The sequence below is a fragment of the Balaenoptera acutorostrata genome, chromosome 1, assembly GCF_949987535.1.
Source record: "Balaenoptera acutorostrata chromosome 1, mBalAcu1.1, whole genome shotgun sequence".
NCBI lineage: Eukaryota > Metazoa > Chordata > Mammalia > Artiodactyla > Balaenopteridae > Balaenoptera > Balaenoptera acutorostrata.
In genome coordinates this window covers 153,195,735-153,215,372 of record NC_080064.1, presented here as the reverse complement: position 1 = coordinate 153,215,372, position 19,638 = coordinate 153,195,735, and the positions used below count along the sequence as shown (strand labels likewise).

At 40.6% G+C, this 19,638-nt stretch overlaps 1 protein-coding gene across 2 annotated transcripts in view; it reads right to left on the bottom strand.

The window, feature by feature from the left end:
• KCNH1 (potassium voltage-gated channel subfamily H member 1) overlaps positions 1-19,638 on the bottom strand; it is a 430,914-nt gene that overhangs the window by 387,775 nt on the left and 23,501 nt on the right. For both annotated transcript variants that reach the window (XM_007163985.2, XM_007163986.2), the window contains exons 2-3: positions 11,762-11,885; positions 7,916-8,022 (exon numbers count right to left, since the gene is read on the bottom strand). In XM_007163985.2, coding sequence (XP_007164047.1) covers positions 7,916-8,022; positions 11,762-11,885 — 231 coding nt within the window. The remainder of the gene's footprint in view (positions 1-7,915; positions 8,023-11,761; positions 11,886-19,638) is intronic.

Here is a 19,638-nt window from a genome sequence, read left to right as displayed (position 1 = left end):
TGTGCTGGGCCATTCAGATGGGTCCAGAAACTAGACTAGAGAATGGCAGTTAGCCCCAGGAAACAGGCCAATAGGATTTGAGTCAACTTTATTGAGACAAATGACAAGTGTAGAGAGGATAAGAGAGCATGAGGGGGGAAGTAGTGACCACTGGCCATTAGAACATCTGATTCAGAATCCCAAGCCGTGCGTTTGAGCCCTATCTCTTCATGTATTTTATGTCTTGGCCACACCACTTTACCTTCTCTCAGAATCAGTTTCCTTATTTGTAAAATGGGAATAATAGACCTACTTTAGACTAAGCTAAAATGTATGATGATACACAGATATTTAAAACTATTACTTTCCTTTCTTCCTTCCTTATAAATTCTTTACCTATAAGGTTAAAATGTTCAATCTCACCTCACAGGGGTGTTTGTATGACTTTAAAAGAGAATGTATCTTAAGGTGTTTAATGAAACTCCAAAGCTGCCTGCACCTGTTCAGAAGGAAAAGGGCCAGTCTCAACCATAACAAGGGAAAAGCTAGAAAATTCAATGCTTAAGCCTCCATGTAATTTAAATTTGATTGAAGGGCAAAAAACAAAACCTCAATAAATGGAGAGAGTTACACTGTTTGTAGATTAAAAGAATCAATTCTGTAAGATGTCAAACCTCCCTTTTAATATATAAATTTAATGCAATTTCAATCAGAATCTCAATTGTTCCTTTTTTCATTTGTTTTTCTCAGAGCTTGATGAATTGACATTCAATTCAAATAGAAAATTAAAGGTAGAAGAACAGCCAAGAAATCTTTGAAGAAAAAAACGTATGACAGGGACTACCTACTATAGTAACTAGGAGCCATTGGCAATGACCCTAAAACAAGCAATAATGAAGACAATAATATCATTTACTGAGTGCTTCCAATGGGGCCAAACCCTGACACATCATGGTTTACCTTTCACAACAACTCTGTGAAGTGGAATTGCTACTGTGACATTATCCCCAATTTAAATATGGACAACCCAAGTGGGAAAGCATTTTAACCAAACTCACGTAGCTAATAAGTTACACAAGGAAAAAGAGGAGAGACACAAACCCATGAATGTGTGAGAACTTAGCATATTTAAAAAGAGCATTTCAAATTGGAAAGAAAGAGCTGGATGATAATAAATAGTGCTATAAAAGTAACAGAAGGAAAAATGGAAGAATATTTTTATTATTTAGGTAAGGAGAAGAGCTTTCTAAGTATTATATAAAGGTCAGAACCATAAAGGAAAAGACTGACAAACATTTTTTACTTCTATATGGTATTTAAAAAGTCTTTAATTAAAGAGAAAAAATTTTAATAGGCAAAATTGTTTTCAATATGTGTGTGATTTAGGATCAATATCCCTCACATGGGGCTTCCCTGGTGGCGCAGTGGTTGAGAATCTGCCTGCCAATGCAGGAGACACGGGTTCGAGCCCTGGTCTGGGAAGATCCCACATGCCGCGGAGCGACTAAGCCCGTGAGCCACAATTGCTGAGCCTGCGCGTCTGGAGCCTGTGCCCTGCAATGGGAGGGGCCGCGATAGTGAGAGGCCCGCGCACCGCGATGAAGAGTGGCCCCCACTTGCCGCAACTGGAGAAAGCCCTCGCACAGAAATGAAGACCCAACACAGCCATAAATAAAAATAAAATAAAATAAAAAATTTAAAAAAAAAAATCCAGCCCTCTCTGTTTAAAAAAAAAAAAAAAAAAAATATGCCACTTTGGCAATAAAGATTATTAAAAAAAAAAAATATATATCCCTCACATGTAAGCAGCTTCTTGTACTGAATAAGTAAAAGACAATCTATTGGTAAAATAGGCAAAAGACTACTGTTTCCTATTAGATTTGTCTTCACAACAGATTGTCACCTCCTCCAAGGCAGAGTCGGTTTCTTATATGTGGATCTCTTTGGCTCAAACCCACAGGCCTGCAGTAGGTAATCAATGAGGACTTAGCCGGCAGCTTCTCTTGCTCTAAGCTGCCTTTCCCTGGGCTTCTCTGATCCACAGCTCCCAAACCGGGGCCCCCAGCCACACCATGAATTGTGGAATCAGTCAAATGCTGGGGGGTGTTATCCAGAGGGTGGACTGCTTTCACTCAGGGCTGATACTTCTTAACTTTCTTGTTCAAAAAATGGAAAAGCTAATTGGCCAGCCCAAAAGTGGCCACCTAAATATCTGCTGAATGAGTTCATGAATGATGACTGTCATTGATATAAGAAAATTATCCAGCATACTGAGAATGAGTTAAGTCACAATACAAAATATATAGCAATTCCAAAATGCCCAGGTTTAATGGTCAGACTGGCCAATAGATAGAAAGAAACCTTTCAAATAAGCCAGTCTCCAAGATAGGTAATAGTATTACACACACTCATTCCAAAACACACCATAAAGCCTTCTGCTAATTACTTCCAACTCCCCAAAAGGTAAAATAAACATGAATGCCTATCACTAGTGGATCCTTTCTACAAAGTTATCCGTGTAAATACTAAAGAATGGGAGGGGGAAGAATCAAAACAATTTATTAAGAGTTTATAAAAAAATCAATAAGAAAATCACAAGAATTAAATAGAACATATGGGCAAAGAATCTGAACAATTAACATAAAAAAGTAATTTTAAATAGGAAAAATACTTCAGTCTCATTAGCATTAAAAATATTCATTAAACAAAAAAATGTAATTATAGGCAGTCTGATCATTTAAAAATAATACTATTCGGTGCTAGAGCAATTCAATGAGTCAGACACTCACAGTCTGCAAGTGAACTTGGAAATGCGTTCAATTCTGGAACACAATTTGGCAAAATGTCTCAGGAACCTTGGTTCACATTCTTTAACACAGTAATTTTCAACTTCTAGGAAATATTTCACAATGTCGACTAATATCTTTGCATGAAGATCTTCACCTCAACATTATATTTAATCAAGAAAATTTAGAGCCTCATAAATATCCAACAATAAAGGAACTGTTAATAAAATTCCTTCTAAATTATATTTATGGGGAATTTTAATGATAAGGATATTTTTATGATAAAAAAATTAAATAAATGTACAATTTCAAATTGCATACATGTCAAAGTCTCAACTATGTAACACGTACAAGACAAAAACACCAAAATGTTAATAGGCTGGTAGTATTTCTCCAAGTCTTTGAGTCTTTAGGGTGATTGATTTTCTTCTTTAAGCCTTCATATGTGTTCTCCATAGTAAAAATGCATTAATTTAAAAATCAGAGAAAAAAGAAAAAAAACATTCCTTTAAATGATGACATTTCACCTTTTAAAATCTCAAATGGGGTGACATTTCCCCCACGGGACTCCATACTGCTTTAAAATGCTGAAAGTTTCAATCTATTGAACTACAAATTGTGAAAGTAGCAGCAAAGCTGCCTCCTCCTTTCTCTCCTCCCATCCATCTCTGTTCAGTCTGCTCCTCCTGGGCCAGCTGGTCAGTTCAGCCCCACAAGGCTTGCTCTTTGGCTCCGAAGCCCTCACTCTGAATCACATACCCCTGGGTCACTCATCTGTTTCTTGGTAACTGTCAAGTTCCTTTCAAAGCCACTCAGCAAACATGTGCCGAGCGCCTCCTCTGGGCTGGGCTGTGTGCTAGACACTTGCCAATCAGTGGGCTCCACTGGCAAGTCCCTAGGCTCAGCCTCCTCCCATTTCCCCGGACACCTCTCCTTCTCAGCTGCCTCTTCCCCACCCCTCCCCCAGCAGGCCACAATCATCTTGCCACCGCGGTGATTCCTAACAGGTCTCCCACCTCTGGTCTCCTGTGATGCATTCCATCTCCACTCTCTAATGGAGTCATCTTTCTGAAATGAAAACCTTATTATTACACACTTAACCCTGCTTAAAACCGCTCAACGCCTCTCACCCCACCCTCTGTCCCCACCACCTCTGCCCTTAAGACAAATTGTAAACTCTTTAATGTGGCTGCGTGATGGGCCCTTCTCAACCTCTCCAGCTACACTGGTGACCCATTCATTTACAGATTTATTTAATTACTCCATGAGTTCAGGTGGAACACCTTCTGGGTCAGGCACTGTGCTGGGTGCAGGGGATCCAGCTGGTTATAGATGCGCCCAGTAGGCGTGGAAGTCAGCCTTCTCTGCAGCTGCTTTCTGTCCCTGCTACTCAGAGTGTGATTCTTGGACCAGCGGCATTAGCATCACCTGGAGCAGAATCTCGGGCCCTTCTGCAGACCTACTGAATACAAATATATATTTTGTTTGATTTGCAGGTGATGTTATATATCCTGTCAAAGTCTGAGGAGCCCTGCTTTGGGTCTCTTCAAATGTCAGTGCTGCTCTCCCCTATTGCCCTCTCCACATGCCTTTCATCAGCCTGGGATACTCTTTGCCCTTCTCTCTGCCTAACTCCCCGCTATCCTTCAGTTTCTGCATGAATTTCCTGCCTCCTAGGAAGACTTCCTTCCCTGACCTCCTAAGTTAGGGTGAAGGGACACCCCCCATGTGATGTCACCATCAAAACACTTACAGCTGTATACTATGATGCCGCCCCCGACCCCTGCAAACGCTGTGGGAGCAGAGGCTGGGTCTGTCTTTTTGTAACCACATTCCTAGGAGCAAGCCTAGTGTCTGACAGAGTATAGTCAGACCTCGCTTTATTGCGCTTCACAGACACCACATTTTTTTTTTAACAAGTTGAAGGTCTGTAGCAACCCTGCATTGAGCAAGTCTATTGGCGCCATTTTTCCAACAGCATTTGTTCACTTCATGTCTCTGCGTCACATTTTGGTAATTCTCACAATATTTCAAACCCTCTACAGCAAAAAGATTACAACTCACTGAAGGCTCATATGATGATTAGCATTTTTTAGCAAAAAATTAATTAAATAATTTAAATTGAGGCATACACATTGGTTTTTTTATAGACATAATGCTACTGCACACTTAATAGACAGTTATGTTTACAGTATACCACTATAACAACTTTTACATGCACTGGAAAACCAAAAAATTTGTGGAACCAAACTTACAATATCTCTGAGGTATGCCTGTGGTTGGTCAATAAAAAGCCATTAACAAAAACATAGAACTTGGTGCAACTGTAAAATACCCAGGCTTAAAAAATAACTTAAAGTTTCTAAATTCCTCATGTGAGGGTGGATTTGGAGGAGTTGGGGACAGTGAACAGGTTCCTAGGAAGAAACCAACACTATCTGCATCCATTTCTGCTTCATGTTTTATGTACAGACTTAGCCTCGAACGAAAGCCCTGCCAGCCCACTGGACATCCTTGTGTAAATTAGAAAGAGAAGTTCCTCCCTCAGCACAGATGCAATTCTAGGCCAGGGTGCACTGAGGACCTAGCAAGCAAACTGGTTTCTGGTTGCCCCCATGCAGGGTATAGCCTGCACCACCATATGTGGTGGCCCTGCCTTGTGCCCCGACTAAAACCAACCCGGTCTGGAAAGAACAGCCATGGAGCAAGCACTGAAAACCAGGTCCTGGCTCTGCATGACCTCGGGTGAGGAATTTACCTTGTTATACAATGGAGATACGTAACGTCAGCCATGACTACTTCACAGGGCTCTCTCAACATTTTTAAATAGAGTGGCGTCATACCCTCCACAGAGTGTATTTTCTAAAATCAGAGGGTAAGGTAGAAGTTGCATATGACCACAGTTGCTCTTGAGAATGCCTTCATATCACCCATGAAGTAGAGTCCATGCCCAGGCTGACATGCCACTCTGGAGACTGGCATGCGTCTCTCTCAATAAGCCCGCCACAACCTCCAGGGAGGGAAGAGATGCCGATTCTTTGATAAAAAAACATCAGTTGAACTGACTGGCTTCCATGCCTAGGCCATGTCTACCTAATGTACAGAACCGGAAGTACCAGAATCACCCGCAGTGCGATGAGATACTCACAATATGAGGCCTTCAGCCCCCGAGGCAGCTGAGGGAACAGCAGATCCCCCCCTGCCATCTCATACTCACTCTGGGGTACATGCCCACTGAAGAGAATAGCAAGTAGAATCACTAATTTGGTTTTAATTATGTTTCCCTCTCTCTCCCTTTTATGCTCAACATGTATAGTTGACTTTGAGCAAGTTAAATGCATAGTCTAATGAAGCTTGAAAACTCTGAAGCAAAATATAAACGCAAGGCATTATCTTTGCGATACGCCTACCTGATTAGTATTCTGTGACGTGGGGAAATCCACACTGTTCAGGACACAAAGCTACCAGTGTGGGAAACCTTTAACTCACTCCCTTAGCTCTGGGCACACGGGCAGAGCCCCTCCTCCCATGAGAAGGCACTGCTGGCGTGCTCCTGGGAACAGCTGTTGCTTTGAGTTGTGTCCCCCGCAGAGGAAGGGCTGGCACAGAGCCAGTCACAGTCTTTCACCTCATTCCTCTCAGGCCTATTTGGCAAAATGTCTCAGGGTAGGAACTAGGGTAGGTCTCGAGGTAGGAACTAGACCTACTAGCTGAGGAGGTGAAATGGAGCAAGGCAGCAACTCTAGTGTGAAAGCGCAGAACCAACCCTCTCAGAGTTGCTGATGCCCAAAGCTAATCTCTCAGCTCAGCGTCTGCACTGGCCACCAAGCAAAGAGTCCTCTCAGTTGCCTGCACCAACACTCCAGACTGAAAAAAAGTCCCGGCTGCTACCAGATAAAAGCCACATGTGCCCACTGCTTTCCAGAGCAAAACATATCATCCTGAACACCACCAAAATAAACACTTATCCTAACGTGCCACCTGGGCCACTCTGGAAATGTTCTAGTGAACCAATGACCTACTTAGTTCAATCCTACATATAAAGAACAGGATTCCTTACAACCAAATAGTGTTTTTAAAAACAAAGCACTCGGGCTTCTCTGGTGGCACAGTGGATAAGAATCTGCCTGCCAATGCAGGGGACATGGGTTCGATCCCTGGTTCGGGAAGATCCCACATGCCGTGGAGCAACTAAGCCCGTGCGCCACAACTACTGAGCCTGCGCTCTAGAGCCCACAAGCCACAACTACTGAAGCCCGCGTGCCTAGAGCCCATGCTCTGCAACAAGAGAAGCCACTGCAATGAGAAACCCGCTCACCGCAACAAAGAATAGCCCCCACTCGATGCAACTAGAGAAAGCCTGCACATAGCAACGAAGACCCAACACAGCCAGAAATAGATAAATAAATAAAAATTAAATTAAATTAAAAAGCAAAGCACTCTTCAACACCTCTGCAGCCCTGCTATGGCTGTGTTTCCATACAGCCCACTTTCCATACTTCCAATACAATTAATCTCCATTCAACAGGAAACTGCTAAGAGAAAGCAAGTTCTACACTTGTGTATAACTATTGACCTAGATTCTTCATTAATATACTTGTGGAAGTTATTATACACAAAACAAATACAAATTAACAATACATTTTGACTAACAGTGATTACAGTATTAATTTGATTAATACTGTCTCTGACAGAAAACTGGGGTCACCAGGGAAACAAAATTTTATTTAGAAACTCTTAACTGGGCATCTACTGGTGTTACCCGCTGTGCTAAGTGCTAAAGGGAGATAGATATAAAGGTGAACTGGGCAGAGATTCTAACCCACCTCCTCCCTCCCCACCTAAGAAGCCTTAAAATCTACAAGTGCCTTAGGCCAACAACTCAACATAAGGAAACCAATAGGAAAAACACTAACTCTGGGCAGAAAAGAGATCTAGAAGTCTTAATTGGTTAGTGACAAGTACAAATGCTCCTGTGCAGAACAGTAACTCATCAATCCATACCATTTACCCCAACATACACACTGGCTGCAAGGAACAACATTTAGCTGATGGGAGAAAAGAAAACCTAAGACAGCAACAGAGAAAGAGGAGATATTTCACTCTTCCAAGCACATCAAGGTATGGTTCAGAATGGTCTAAATACTCACTGTTCTTCTTGTACATCAGAATTTCAAAGGAATTCATCTCATAGTTCTCAAATGTTTGCCGCACCTTGTCAATGGTGTCTTTATCAGTCAGCTCCCCGTACATAAAACTGCAAAGCAACCAAACAGTCCAAGTTAGATGAACAAGTATTTATTATTCTACAAGCATCTGTTACATACCTGCTCTATACCCAGCACTGTGCTATGCACTGTGGAACACACACACACACACACAATGAAAACATTTGTTCAATCAAAAACAATTTATTGATTGAGCTGGAATCAAGACTCCATCCCTGTCCCCCCAAAACTGACAGTCTAATGAGACACACTAGAAAACAGTAGATCAGAAAACAGTATGACCAACACATAAGGAATTACAGCACGAAGAATAGGCACAGAGCACTGTCTGAGTAGTCAGAAAAGGCTTCCCAGAGGCAAGTACAAAAGAGATCTAAAGAGCAGGTGGAAATCTGCTGAGAAAAGGAGGGAAAGGAACATTCTAGGTAAAAGATAAGCATGTGCGAAGGCACAGAGGTGAGAGGAAGGTTAATTCTGGAATCTGAATACGGTTCAGTTCAGTATGTCTGGAATGTAGACAGTAAGGGGAAAATTAGCAACAGGTAATATGGAGAGGTAAGCAGGGGCCAAATCATGGAGGAGACCATGGCATTACAGGTCAGGTGAAGTCATTTAAACTTTATCCCGAAAGCAACGCAGGGAGGGCCACTGGAGGGTTTCAGGCAAAAGAGTTACATAATGAGATCTGCATTTTAGAAATACAACTCTGAGAGACGTCCTGAGAAGGATGGCAGAATAAATTTGGACCACAAATTTTTCCTCTTCTAATTCCTAACAAATTAAACAAAAGAATAGGAAAAAAAACCTACAAAAGGTCACCAGCCAAACAAGAAAAAGGGCGCAATTTGATGCTCTAAACATCAAGACATACTGTAGCTAAGGAAGGAAAAGAAGATTCAGCAAACAGAAGACTCAGCCACTGTCTGTGCAGCTCTTTTTCCTACCCCACCACTAAGAAAGAAAAAAGAGCTCTGGGTTGAATAAATCAAGATGACAAAATTCTACAAATTCTTTCTAATACATCTCCACACTCCTCACATTTGGAGAAAAGTAAACTAACAGGGTAAATAAGCAGCCTGAAAAAAAAATTAGAGAAAACCTCTGGATACCAGAAGCTTCTGCCTACTAACACTGGTTCTCAGCAGAGGCAGGAAAACTGCCAGGACTGTCCATTTTCTTGGGTCCACACACTGAATATGGTCTGAAGACCAAGGTTTTTCCCTCTAGGAATGGGATAACATTCCCAACAATTAGGCTGAGTGACACTAACAAAGCGTGAGAGGAGAGAAGCCATCCCTCAATGGGGCTGGAAAATCCAGTCCTCCAACAAAGGCTGCCCATGGACCTCCCAAGCATGTCCCCCACCCACCCCAGGCCTTCAGACGACACCAACAAGGAAGGACAGCCATGCTTAGCCCTCAAGGCTTATGTAATGTGTAGAAGCAGTGGCATGGGTTCCCAAACAATACACAACCCATCTTCTAAAACTGTGCATACCTAACTGTGCAATTTAGCTTTTTCTTGATGACTTGAATCATAGAATCACAGAATTTCAGAACTAACAAGAACCTCAGAAGTTATCAAGCACAATTCCTGAACCAACAAATCAAGCGCCATGCTCAGCTTGATACTGGAACAGGCGTGGGCTTACTGTGAGCTTCCAATTTCCAGCACCCTGCAAGCAAAATGCCCTAGCTACTGACTTTATGAATTCTGTGTCACTTTTGTTATCACGTCCCTTCCCAGCCCACTGAGAGATGCTATTATCTGTGGTTCCCTGTGTGTCCATCTCATGCAGTACTCTGCTTTGGGGCTGTGTTCTTCACCTATAAACCAGGAAAACAGATAACCGAGCTTGGTGAATTACCTTTAAAAAGAAGGATAGATCAAGACTAAATTGGCTATGCCTGAGAACAAGAGGATTTCTTTCTCCTAGGAGGTAAAAACTTAAGCTCTATAACCATTTTACTTAGCCGGTTTTGCTCTAAGGCCTTTTTAGCTTCCTCCCACTTTCCCTTTCTGAATGGATTTGCTAGATAAGTGACCTCAACATATGTGATGGTGTATAGGCTGGCAATTTCCTTCACAAGGTAAAACCAATCCCTGCAAAGTGGAGTCTTCAAATAAATGCAGTGCCATAATTATGCCCAGCTTTCCTTACTCTTATGTACTTTTTCAAGTTGTAGTTTTTAGTGGTAGGTGTAAATTTCCTTTGTCTGGACATTAGATTTCAGATGCCTGCAATGCAAGAAATAAGCCAAAAGGCTCCTGAGCAATTAGGGATGTGGCTAACACAAAGGCATGTTTACTTTCCTTCTAGAGAAGGGACACCTTCAGGGAATTAAATAAGTTTCTTAGAGTTGTGTGTAAAAGAAAGTTGGCTAAATTATCCAGTTCTCTTATCTGATTTTCTTAAAGTGTCTGATTATAGCCAATAAGAAGCAAGAAAGGTAAGGAAAGGCTGCTCAAGTCACACGAAAAAGCAAAGCTCACTCTCCCAGTGTGTTCTGATTGTGTACGTGCATGTACAGATGGAGACATAGATGCAGATACACAGATACTTAAGAGGATAACAGCACACCAAGAATATAAGAGAATTCTATCATAATACTTGAGTCATAATTTTTAAACCTTTGAGGGAATCTTTTTTTTTAACACCTTTATTGGAGTATAATTGCTTTACAATGGTGTGTTAGTTTCTGCTTTATAACAAAGTGAATCAGCTCTACATATACATATATCCCCATATCTCCTCCCTCTTGTGTCTCCCTCCCACCCTCCCTATCCTACCCCTCTCCTTTGAGGGAATCTTAAATTTTCCATTTCCCAGTCCCAAAAACCTAAAAGTTAAGAAAATGATAATATTTTCAAAACATTTAATACTTTTCACCAAATGAGTTACTTGGCTGATTTAATACCAAGAAAATGCAACTTCTGAGAACCAAAGACTATGACTGGGTCAGATGGGTTTTTCCACCCTTTGGAGATGTGTTCACTTTTGGGTGTAGCAGGTTTAGGAAAACGATTCCACTGCATGCGAACACCACTGAAGACAGAAGACTCTGAGGAAGGCGAGGAGTGAGAGGAGACAAAGGCTGTGGAGCCAAGACCTTGTTGGGGCAGCGCAGGGTCCGGGTCAAATGCTCCACACGACACCTTGAAGATGCTCTAAAAGAGTTTTTCTAGTGCCACGGCCCAAGGGCGCTGCTTGGTTAGTAACCCTGTCAAATGCACAAGCTGCACAGCACCCTTTGCTTCTGCCTTTGAGTCAGTGATCAGAGAGAGATGTGACAGCAGCAAGGCAGCAAGACATGGTTCTCTTCTTGTTTTCTGAAGAAAAGCCCTATGAACAAGGCCCTTGTCTCCAACATGGTGTTTATTCTTAAAAAACAGCCATACATGTTTTAAAATTAATTTAATCATCTAAAATCATCCATTTTCACTGATTTTATTTAATCTTCTAACTTTCACATCATTTCCATCTAAAACCTCATAAAATTTTGAGTTCACATTTTATTGATAAAATGATTTTCCTGAGTTTTTCTAGGTTTTCTCCCATCTCACTGACTGTAAATTCATTAGTTGTAGGGACTATGTTTTAGATCTTCTTTGATTTTCCCAGTACAGTGTGTGAACTAGAGATGATAGTGCAATAAATATTCCTGAATGAACGCTGCATGAAAGGAAATTCCCAAGCTGAGTAAGCCATTTTCTTTTTCCAAGAAGATACCATGATAGAGTGTTGAACAGAACCCCAAACATAAATACCTGCAGGTACTGCTTTTTTGCATCACTTCCGCCCTGTGATAGCCAGACAGCTTGCAAAATCCATCATTGCTGTACACGATGGGCCAGTCCACTATCTGGGCATTCCCCAACACAAAATTAGTATCTGTTAAAAAAAAAAAAGAAGAAGAAGAAGAAGAAGAAGGGGAAGGAGAAAAGAAAAGGGCACATGAGGCAAGACATTAGTTGAGATTCAATGAGGACATAAATAATAACCAATCCAGGTATTTTTGTTTCCCTCCAAAATGGCCCTCTGAGGAATACAGAAGAACAGAGCTTTAGAACTGAATATCTGGAATGCAAATGCTGAGGTTTCTGTACTCCAAAGGAAGCATGCTTAACCAACCAACCAACGTTTTCGGCAGAAATCCAGTGATTTCTATAAGAAATACTCAAGTCCTAATTTTTCATCTCTGTGAGATTATGCTGGTAATGTGGAGCCAGAGAGAATCCAAAAGTAATTTCTTCTGTACTCCATCCAGCATCTTGGCCCTGTCAGTCTTTGGGACAGAAGCTACAAACTGACCTAATTCACCCTGATTAATATTTGCTGATCCTTGGAGGAGAAGGCCTTCTTAGAAAGGCAAGGGGACAGCAGGTTGCCTCCTGGAATACACACACCAGAGAGCCTTCCTCTCCGTAAAGAAGTGACTAGACCCTCCTAATGCTAGGGCTCCACAGAACCTGATCAAGATGCTGGCAAGGACAAACACTTTCTTACTAATTTTGAAATCATGGAGCTACAGAAAGCACATTTCAGAGCTCTTTCATGGAGCACGGGCCCACCATTCACTTGTGATGCAGGGATTAAGTAATCCAGATATGTTGGGCTGCTTAGCGTGTTCTCACCACTTTCCACATTTTTAAAGATCAAAAGTCTTCGATACCTTTTGTGCTCAGGAAATCAAGTGTCTCTCTTTTCTTTTCAAGACCCTAAGCGAATAATATCCAGAACTTAAATATAATCATTATTTTGGCTTGGCTCTCTCCTCTCCACAGAATAATCACTGCTTCCACACCTTCCCCCCACCAAAAAAAGGAATGAAAGAACACACATACAGACCCTTCTTTTGTTGTAAACCGGAGGGGGTCTTGTTTATATATGTACACTATGTGGAGTGGAATAATGGTGACATGTAATGTCCTCATTTAATTGGGAGGTTAATTTTGTTCTAGTACAGCATTTACAGTTTATGCACAATATGGGTAACCATCCTTTCCTGTCTACGTGGGAAGGAATAGAGGAAGGAGAGGCAGGAAGAATAGCTAAATACCATAATCTACTCTTTTTTCCGACATTTGGTTTGTTTATTAACCCTTGCAAACATTCGAAAGCTTTTAGATTCGAGTGGGCAGCTTAGCTGCCACCAGCTTTAAGAAGACTCTCTGCAGTGCTCCAGCTACACAGCGTACCTGGATACCTGTTCCTTTCTGGTGGTCCAAAAGGACGGTCCCTACCTCACTGTGCCCTCACAATCTGCTGCAGCCCCTTCCAGTGTGAGCAATCTTGGTGAAAGGTGATGTCTCTGCTTGGTGGTTTCTGCCACCAGGAAAGCTGACAGCTAAAGGGGCTGTAGCAGTGGCTCCCCACCCCGCCAAGAGAGACCTTACCTCAGCCAGATGGACCCCACGCACCTGAGCCTCTGACAGTGGACACGAGAGGGAACTAGCAGATGGTCACCAGGTGGTGGGGTGCTCATCCACCCCTTCCTGCTGGGAGAGCACGGCTGCCTCCCTTACCCAGCCTGCAGATGCCTTCAGGGCCACCTGGGATCCTACGCCTGGCTCCCCAATCTAAGATGGGAGCTGTGGCTCCTTCATTTCCTACTCAGAATTCCCTTTTACTCCAAGTAGTCAGAGCTCAGCCGTGTACCGGAAGTAAGACTCCTCACTGAGAACCCCTGGGTGTGGTGATGTGGGCACTGCTGACCCCATGGGCTACGGCACTTGCAGCCAACCTGAGCCTCATAGGGTCAGAGATTCAGCATCAGATAAAACAACAATATTGGTTCCACAGTCGGAAGTAGCAGAATTGAAATGAAAGAAGAGCTTACTTACTTATTTATTAGCAATGGAAGCTACGCTTACTGTCAGTCTGAGCAGGGACTTCAACTGGAGGGATTCATTTTACGAATACGCACAGCTTCAAAGTTCTAACCCCTGGCTAAATTTACAGAGTGCTTATCACTTCTTATTTGTTCAATTTCTTTCTCTTTGCTGAAGATACACATCTGTGTACATATCTATTGTGATGAGTAATACAGTAAGTTACTCTTAATGTACTCTTGGGAATGCTTTGATATACTGAAAAGGAACAGAAAACAGCACCGTCATGAAGTGCAACTGCAAACCTGCTAATCTTATAAATATGCCTTTAGTAAAAATACACAACCAGTCCTTCTCTCTGTCTCTCCCCATATATGCACAAATACTTCAAGTTCCCATTGGATATCAAGCACAATGCAAAATCCTGGGATATCCAGCTTGACAAGGTATGGTCCATGCCCTTCAGGAACTTACCAGAACAAATAGGCCTGCATACAACTAACTAAACAAGGCATGAAATGCTTAACTCTCTTCGAGGGAGGTAAAGGACTGTGTCTCAGAGTGGTCACAGTGGAAGTTGCTCTCGTCTGGAAGGATGAGTAAAATTCACTTAAACATTTTGAATGCCTAAAATGTACCTGCCACAGATGACACAAAAATAGATAGAGAACTGAAAATACGACACCTGCCTCTGGTAAACGTAAGAGGCTGTGGGAAGAACAGAAAATTTCAGGCAGAGGACCCAGCATGAGAAAAGGTCAGGCAGCACAGGACACAGAGCAGACTGGTGTACACACAGGGCAGCCAGGAAGACGAATGAGCAGGAGGTGAGCCTGCAGACCAGACTGCAAAAGGTCTAGAATATCAGGGAGCTCTGACTTTATTCTGGAGACAGGCTAACCCTTCATGCTGGTCTTCTCTCCCTGAAAAAACTCACATTTCTTGAACTGAGTAACTAAGCCTTAAAAGAAGTACAAAATTAACTGAATTATCCCTGAGTTCATATGAAGTCTAGTCAGTTTAACTCTCTCTCTTAAGTTCTTAAGAAGAACTTAAAAAACAAAAACAAAACAAAACAAAAAACCTAGTTAGTATCCTTAGAAAGACTCAACTCATAATATACCCATAAAACAAAACCAAGATGCTGGGTGGGGGTGGGGGTGGGGAAGACCCATAGGAGAACAAATGAACAAGTAAATAAGAGCTCCTGTAAATTGAAAGTGAGTAACAATTAAAAATTCAACATAAATGTTAGAAGGCAAAATAAAGTCTCACAGAGTATAGTACAGAAAGAGACATAAAAAAATAAGACTCAGAAGATCAATCAAGAAAAACAGCATGCATCCTAATAAGAACAGCAGAAAGAACAACAAAAGAATAGGACAGAAGACTTTTTTTTTAAATTAAACAATCAAATCTGAGGGTAGAATAACAATATTTTCAGATGTGATCTTCAGATAAGACCTGGGAAATTTATTTCCCATATATTCTTTCTCAGGAAGTTACTTGAGGATGTGTATTAGCAAAATGAGGGAGTAATACAAGAAAGAAGACAACATGGGAACTAGGAAAAAAAAGTGGCTCCAAATATAGAAAGCAGGGAAGGAAGCTAATAGAAAACATTCAATACGGAATGCTTCAGAGAACAGAAGTTCCAGAAGAGAACTTATTTAGAGATAAAGGAGGTCAGAAGTTAATGATATTCTTGATAATCTGGAATAACATAAAACGTTTAGTAAACGTATATAATTTGGGGGGCAGGAAAGAAAACTAGAAACATCAAAGAAAACAAAATCTGTGTGGGAAGGGAAACCAAATCATACTATATCACATCATTGCCATGTAAACACGTTATTAAATTTCAATTTCTACAACCAAGTCAAAATGGACAGATCATCCAAAATGAAAATAAATAAGGAAACACAAGCTTTAAATGATACATTAAACAAGATGGACTTAATTGATATTTATAGGACATTGCATCCAAAAACAACAGAATACACTTTCTTCTCAAGTGTTCATGGAACATTCTCCAGGATAGATCATATCTTAGATCACAAATCAAGCCTTGGTAAAATTAAGAAAATTGAAATTGTATCAAGTATCTTTTCTGACCACAATGCTATGAGACTAGATATCAATTAGAGGAAAAAGATCTGGAAAAAATACAAATACATGGAGGTTAACCAAGACACTACTTAATAACCAAGAGATCACTGAAGAAATCAGAAAATACCTAGAAACAAATGACAGTGAAAACACGACAACCCAAAACCTATGGGATGCAGCAAAAGCAGTTCTAAAAGGGAAGTTTATAGCAATACAATCCTACCTCCAGAAACAAGAACATCTCAAATAAACAACCTAACCTCACACCTAAAGCAATTAGAGAAAGAAGGACAAACAAACCCCAAGTTAGCAGAAGAAAAAAAATCATAAAGATCAGATCAGGAATAAATGAAAAAGAAATGAAGGAAACAATAGCAAAGATCAAGAAAACTAAAAGCTGGTTCTTTGAGAAGATAAACAAAATTGATAAACCATTAGCCAGACTCATCAAGAGAAAAAGGGAGAAGACTCAAATCAATAGAATTAGAAATGAAAAAGGAGAAGTAACAACTGACACTGCAGAAATGCAAAGGATCATGAGAGATTACTACAAGCAACTCTATGCCAATAAAATGGACAACATGGAAGAAATGGACAAATTCTTAGAAAAGCACAACCTTCCGAGGCTGAACCAGGAAGAAATAGAAAATATAAACAGACCAATCACAAGCACTGAAATTGAGACTGTGATCAAAAATCTTCCAGCAAACAAAAGGCCAGGACCAGATGGCTTCACAGGTGAATTCTATCAAACATTTAGAGAACAGTTAACACCTATCCTTCTCAAACTCTTCCAAAATATAGCAGAGGGAGGAACACTCCCAAACTCATTCCACGAGGCCAGCATCACCCTGATACCAAAACCAGACAAAGATGTCACAAAGAAAGAAAACTACAGGCCAATGTCACTAATGAACATAGATGTAAAAATCCTCAACAAAATACTAGCAAACAGAATCCAACAGCACATTAAAAGGGTCACACACCATGATCAAGTGAGGTTTATCCCAGGAATGCAAGGATTCTTCAATATATGCAAATCAATCAATGTGATACACCATATTAACACATTGAAGGAGAAAAACCATGTGATCATCTTAATAGATGCAGAAAAAGCTTTTGACAAAATTCAACACACATTTATGATAAAAACCCTGCAGAAAGTAGGCACAGAGGGAACTTACCTCAACATAATAGAGGCCATATATGACAAACCCACAGCCAACATCATTCTCAATGGTGAAAAACTGAAACCATTTCCACTAAGATCCGGAACAAGACAAGGTTGCCCACTCTCACCACTATTAATCAACATAGTTTTGGAAGTTTTAGCCACAGCAATCAAAGAAGAAAAAGAAATAAAAGGAATCCAAACTGGAAAAGAAGAAGTAAAGCTGTCACTGTTTGCAGATGATATGATACTATACATAGAGACTCCTAAAGACACTACCAGAAAACTACTAGAGCTAATCAATGAATCTGGTAAAGTAGCAGGATACAAAATTAATGCACAGAAATCTCTTGCATTTCTATACACTAATGATGAAAAATCTGAGAGAAAAATTAAGGAAACACTCCCATTTACCATTGCAATAAAAAGATTAAAATACCTAGGAATAAACCTACCTAAGGAGGCAAAACATCTGTATGCAGAAAACTGTAAGACACTGATGAAATAAAGTAAAGATGATATAAACTGCTGGAGAGATATACCATGTTCTTGGATTGGAAGAATCAACATTGTGAAAATGACTATACTACCCAAAGCAATCTACAGATTCAGTGCAATCCTTATCAAATTACCAATGGCATTTTTCACAGAACTAGGACAAAAAATTTCACAATTTGTATGGAAACACAAAAGACCCTGAATAACCAAAGCAATCTTGAGAAAGAAAAACGGAGCTGGAGGAATCAGGCTCCCTAACTTCAGACTATACTACAAACCTACAGTAATCAAGACAGTATGGTACTGATACAAAACAGAAATATAGATCAATGGAACAGGATAGAAAGCCCAGAGTTAAACCCACGCACATATGGTCACCTTATTTTTGATAAAGGAGGCAAGAATATACAATGGAGAAAAGACAGTCTCTTCAATAAGTGGTGCTGGGAAAACTGGACAGCTACATGTAAAAGAATGAAAGTAGAACACTCCCTAACACCATACACAAAAATAAACTCAAAATGGATTAAAGACCTAAATGTAAGGTCAGACACTATGAAACTCAGAGGAAAACATAGGCAGAACACTCTATGACATAAATCACAGCAAGATCCTTTTTGACCTACCTCCTAGAGAAATGGAAATAAAAACAAAAATAAACAAATGGGACCTAATGAAACTTAAAAGCTTTTGCACAGCAAAGGAAACTATAAACAAGACGAAAAGACAACCCTCAGAATGGGAGGAAGTTTTTCCAAATGAAGCAACTGACACAGGATTAATCTCCAAAATTTACAAGCAGCTCATGCAGCTCAGTATCAAAACAAAAAACAACCCAATCCAAAAATGGGCAGAAGACCTAAATGGACATTTCTCCAAAGAAGATATACAGATAGCCAACAAACACATGAAAGAATGCTCAACACCACTAATCATTAGAGAAGTGCAAATCAAAACTGCAATGAGGTATTACCTCACATCAGTCAGAATGGCCATCATCAAAAATCTACAAACAATAAATGCTGGGGAGGGTGTGGAGAAAAGGGAACACTCTTGCACTGTTGGTGGGAATGTAAATTGATACAGCCACTATGGAGAACAGTATGGAGGTTCCTTAAAAAACTAAAAATAGAACTACCATACGACCCAGCAATCCCACTACTGGGCATATACCCTGAGAAAACCATAATTCAAAAAGTGTCATGTATCACAATGTTCATTGCAGCTCTATTTACAATAGCCAGGACATGGAAGCAACCTAAGTGTCCATCATCGGATGAATGGATAAAGAAGATGTGGCACATATATACAATGGAATATTACACAGCCATAAAAAGAAATGAAATGGAGGTATTTGTAATGAGGTGGATGGAGTTAGAGTCTGTCATACAGAGTGAAGTAAGTCAGAAAGAGAAAAACAAATACAGTATGCTAACACATATATATGGAATCTAAGGGAAAAAAAAAAAAGGTCATGAAGAACCTAGTGGTAAGACAGGAATAAAGACACAGACCTACTAGAGAACGGACTTGAGGATATGGGGAGGGGGAAGGGTAAGCTGTGACAAAGTGAGAGAGTGGCATGGGCATATATACACTACCAAACATAAAATAGATAGCTAGTGGGAAGCAACCTCATAGCATAGGGAGATCAGCTTGGTGCTTTGTGACCACCTAGTTGGGTGGGATAGGGAGGGTTGGAGGGAGGGAGATGCAAGAGGGAAAAGATATGGGAACATATGTATATGTATAACTGATTTACTTTGTTATAAAGCAGAAACTAACACACCATTGTAAAGCAATTATACTCCAATAAAGATGTTAAAATAAAAAAAAAGAGTCATGTACTACAATGTTCATTGTAGCTCTATTTACAATAGCCAGGACATGGACGCAACCTAAGTGTCCATTGACAGATGAATGGATAAAGAAGCTGAAGCACATATATACAATGGAATATTACTCAGCCATAAAAAGAAACGAAATGGAGTTATTTGTCGTGAGGTAGATGGACCTAGAGTCTGTCATGCAGAGT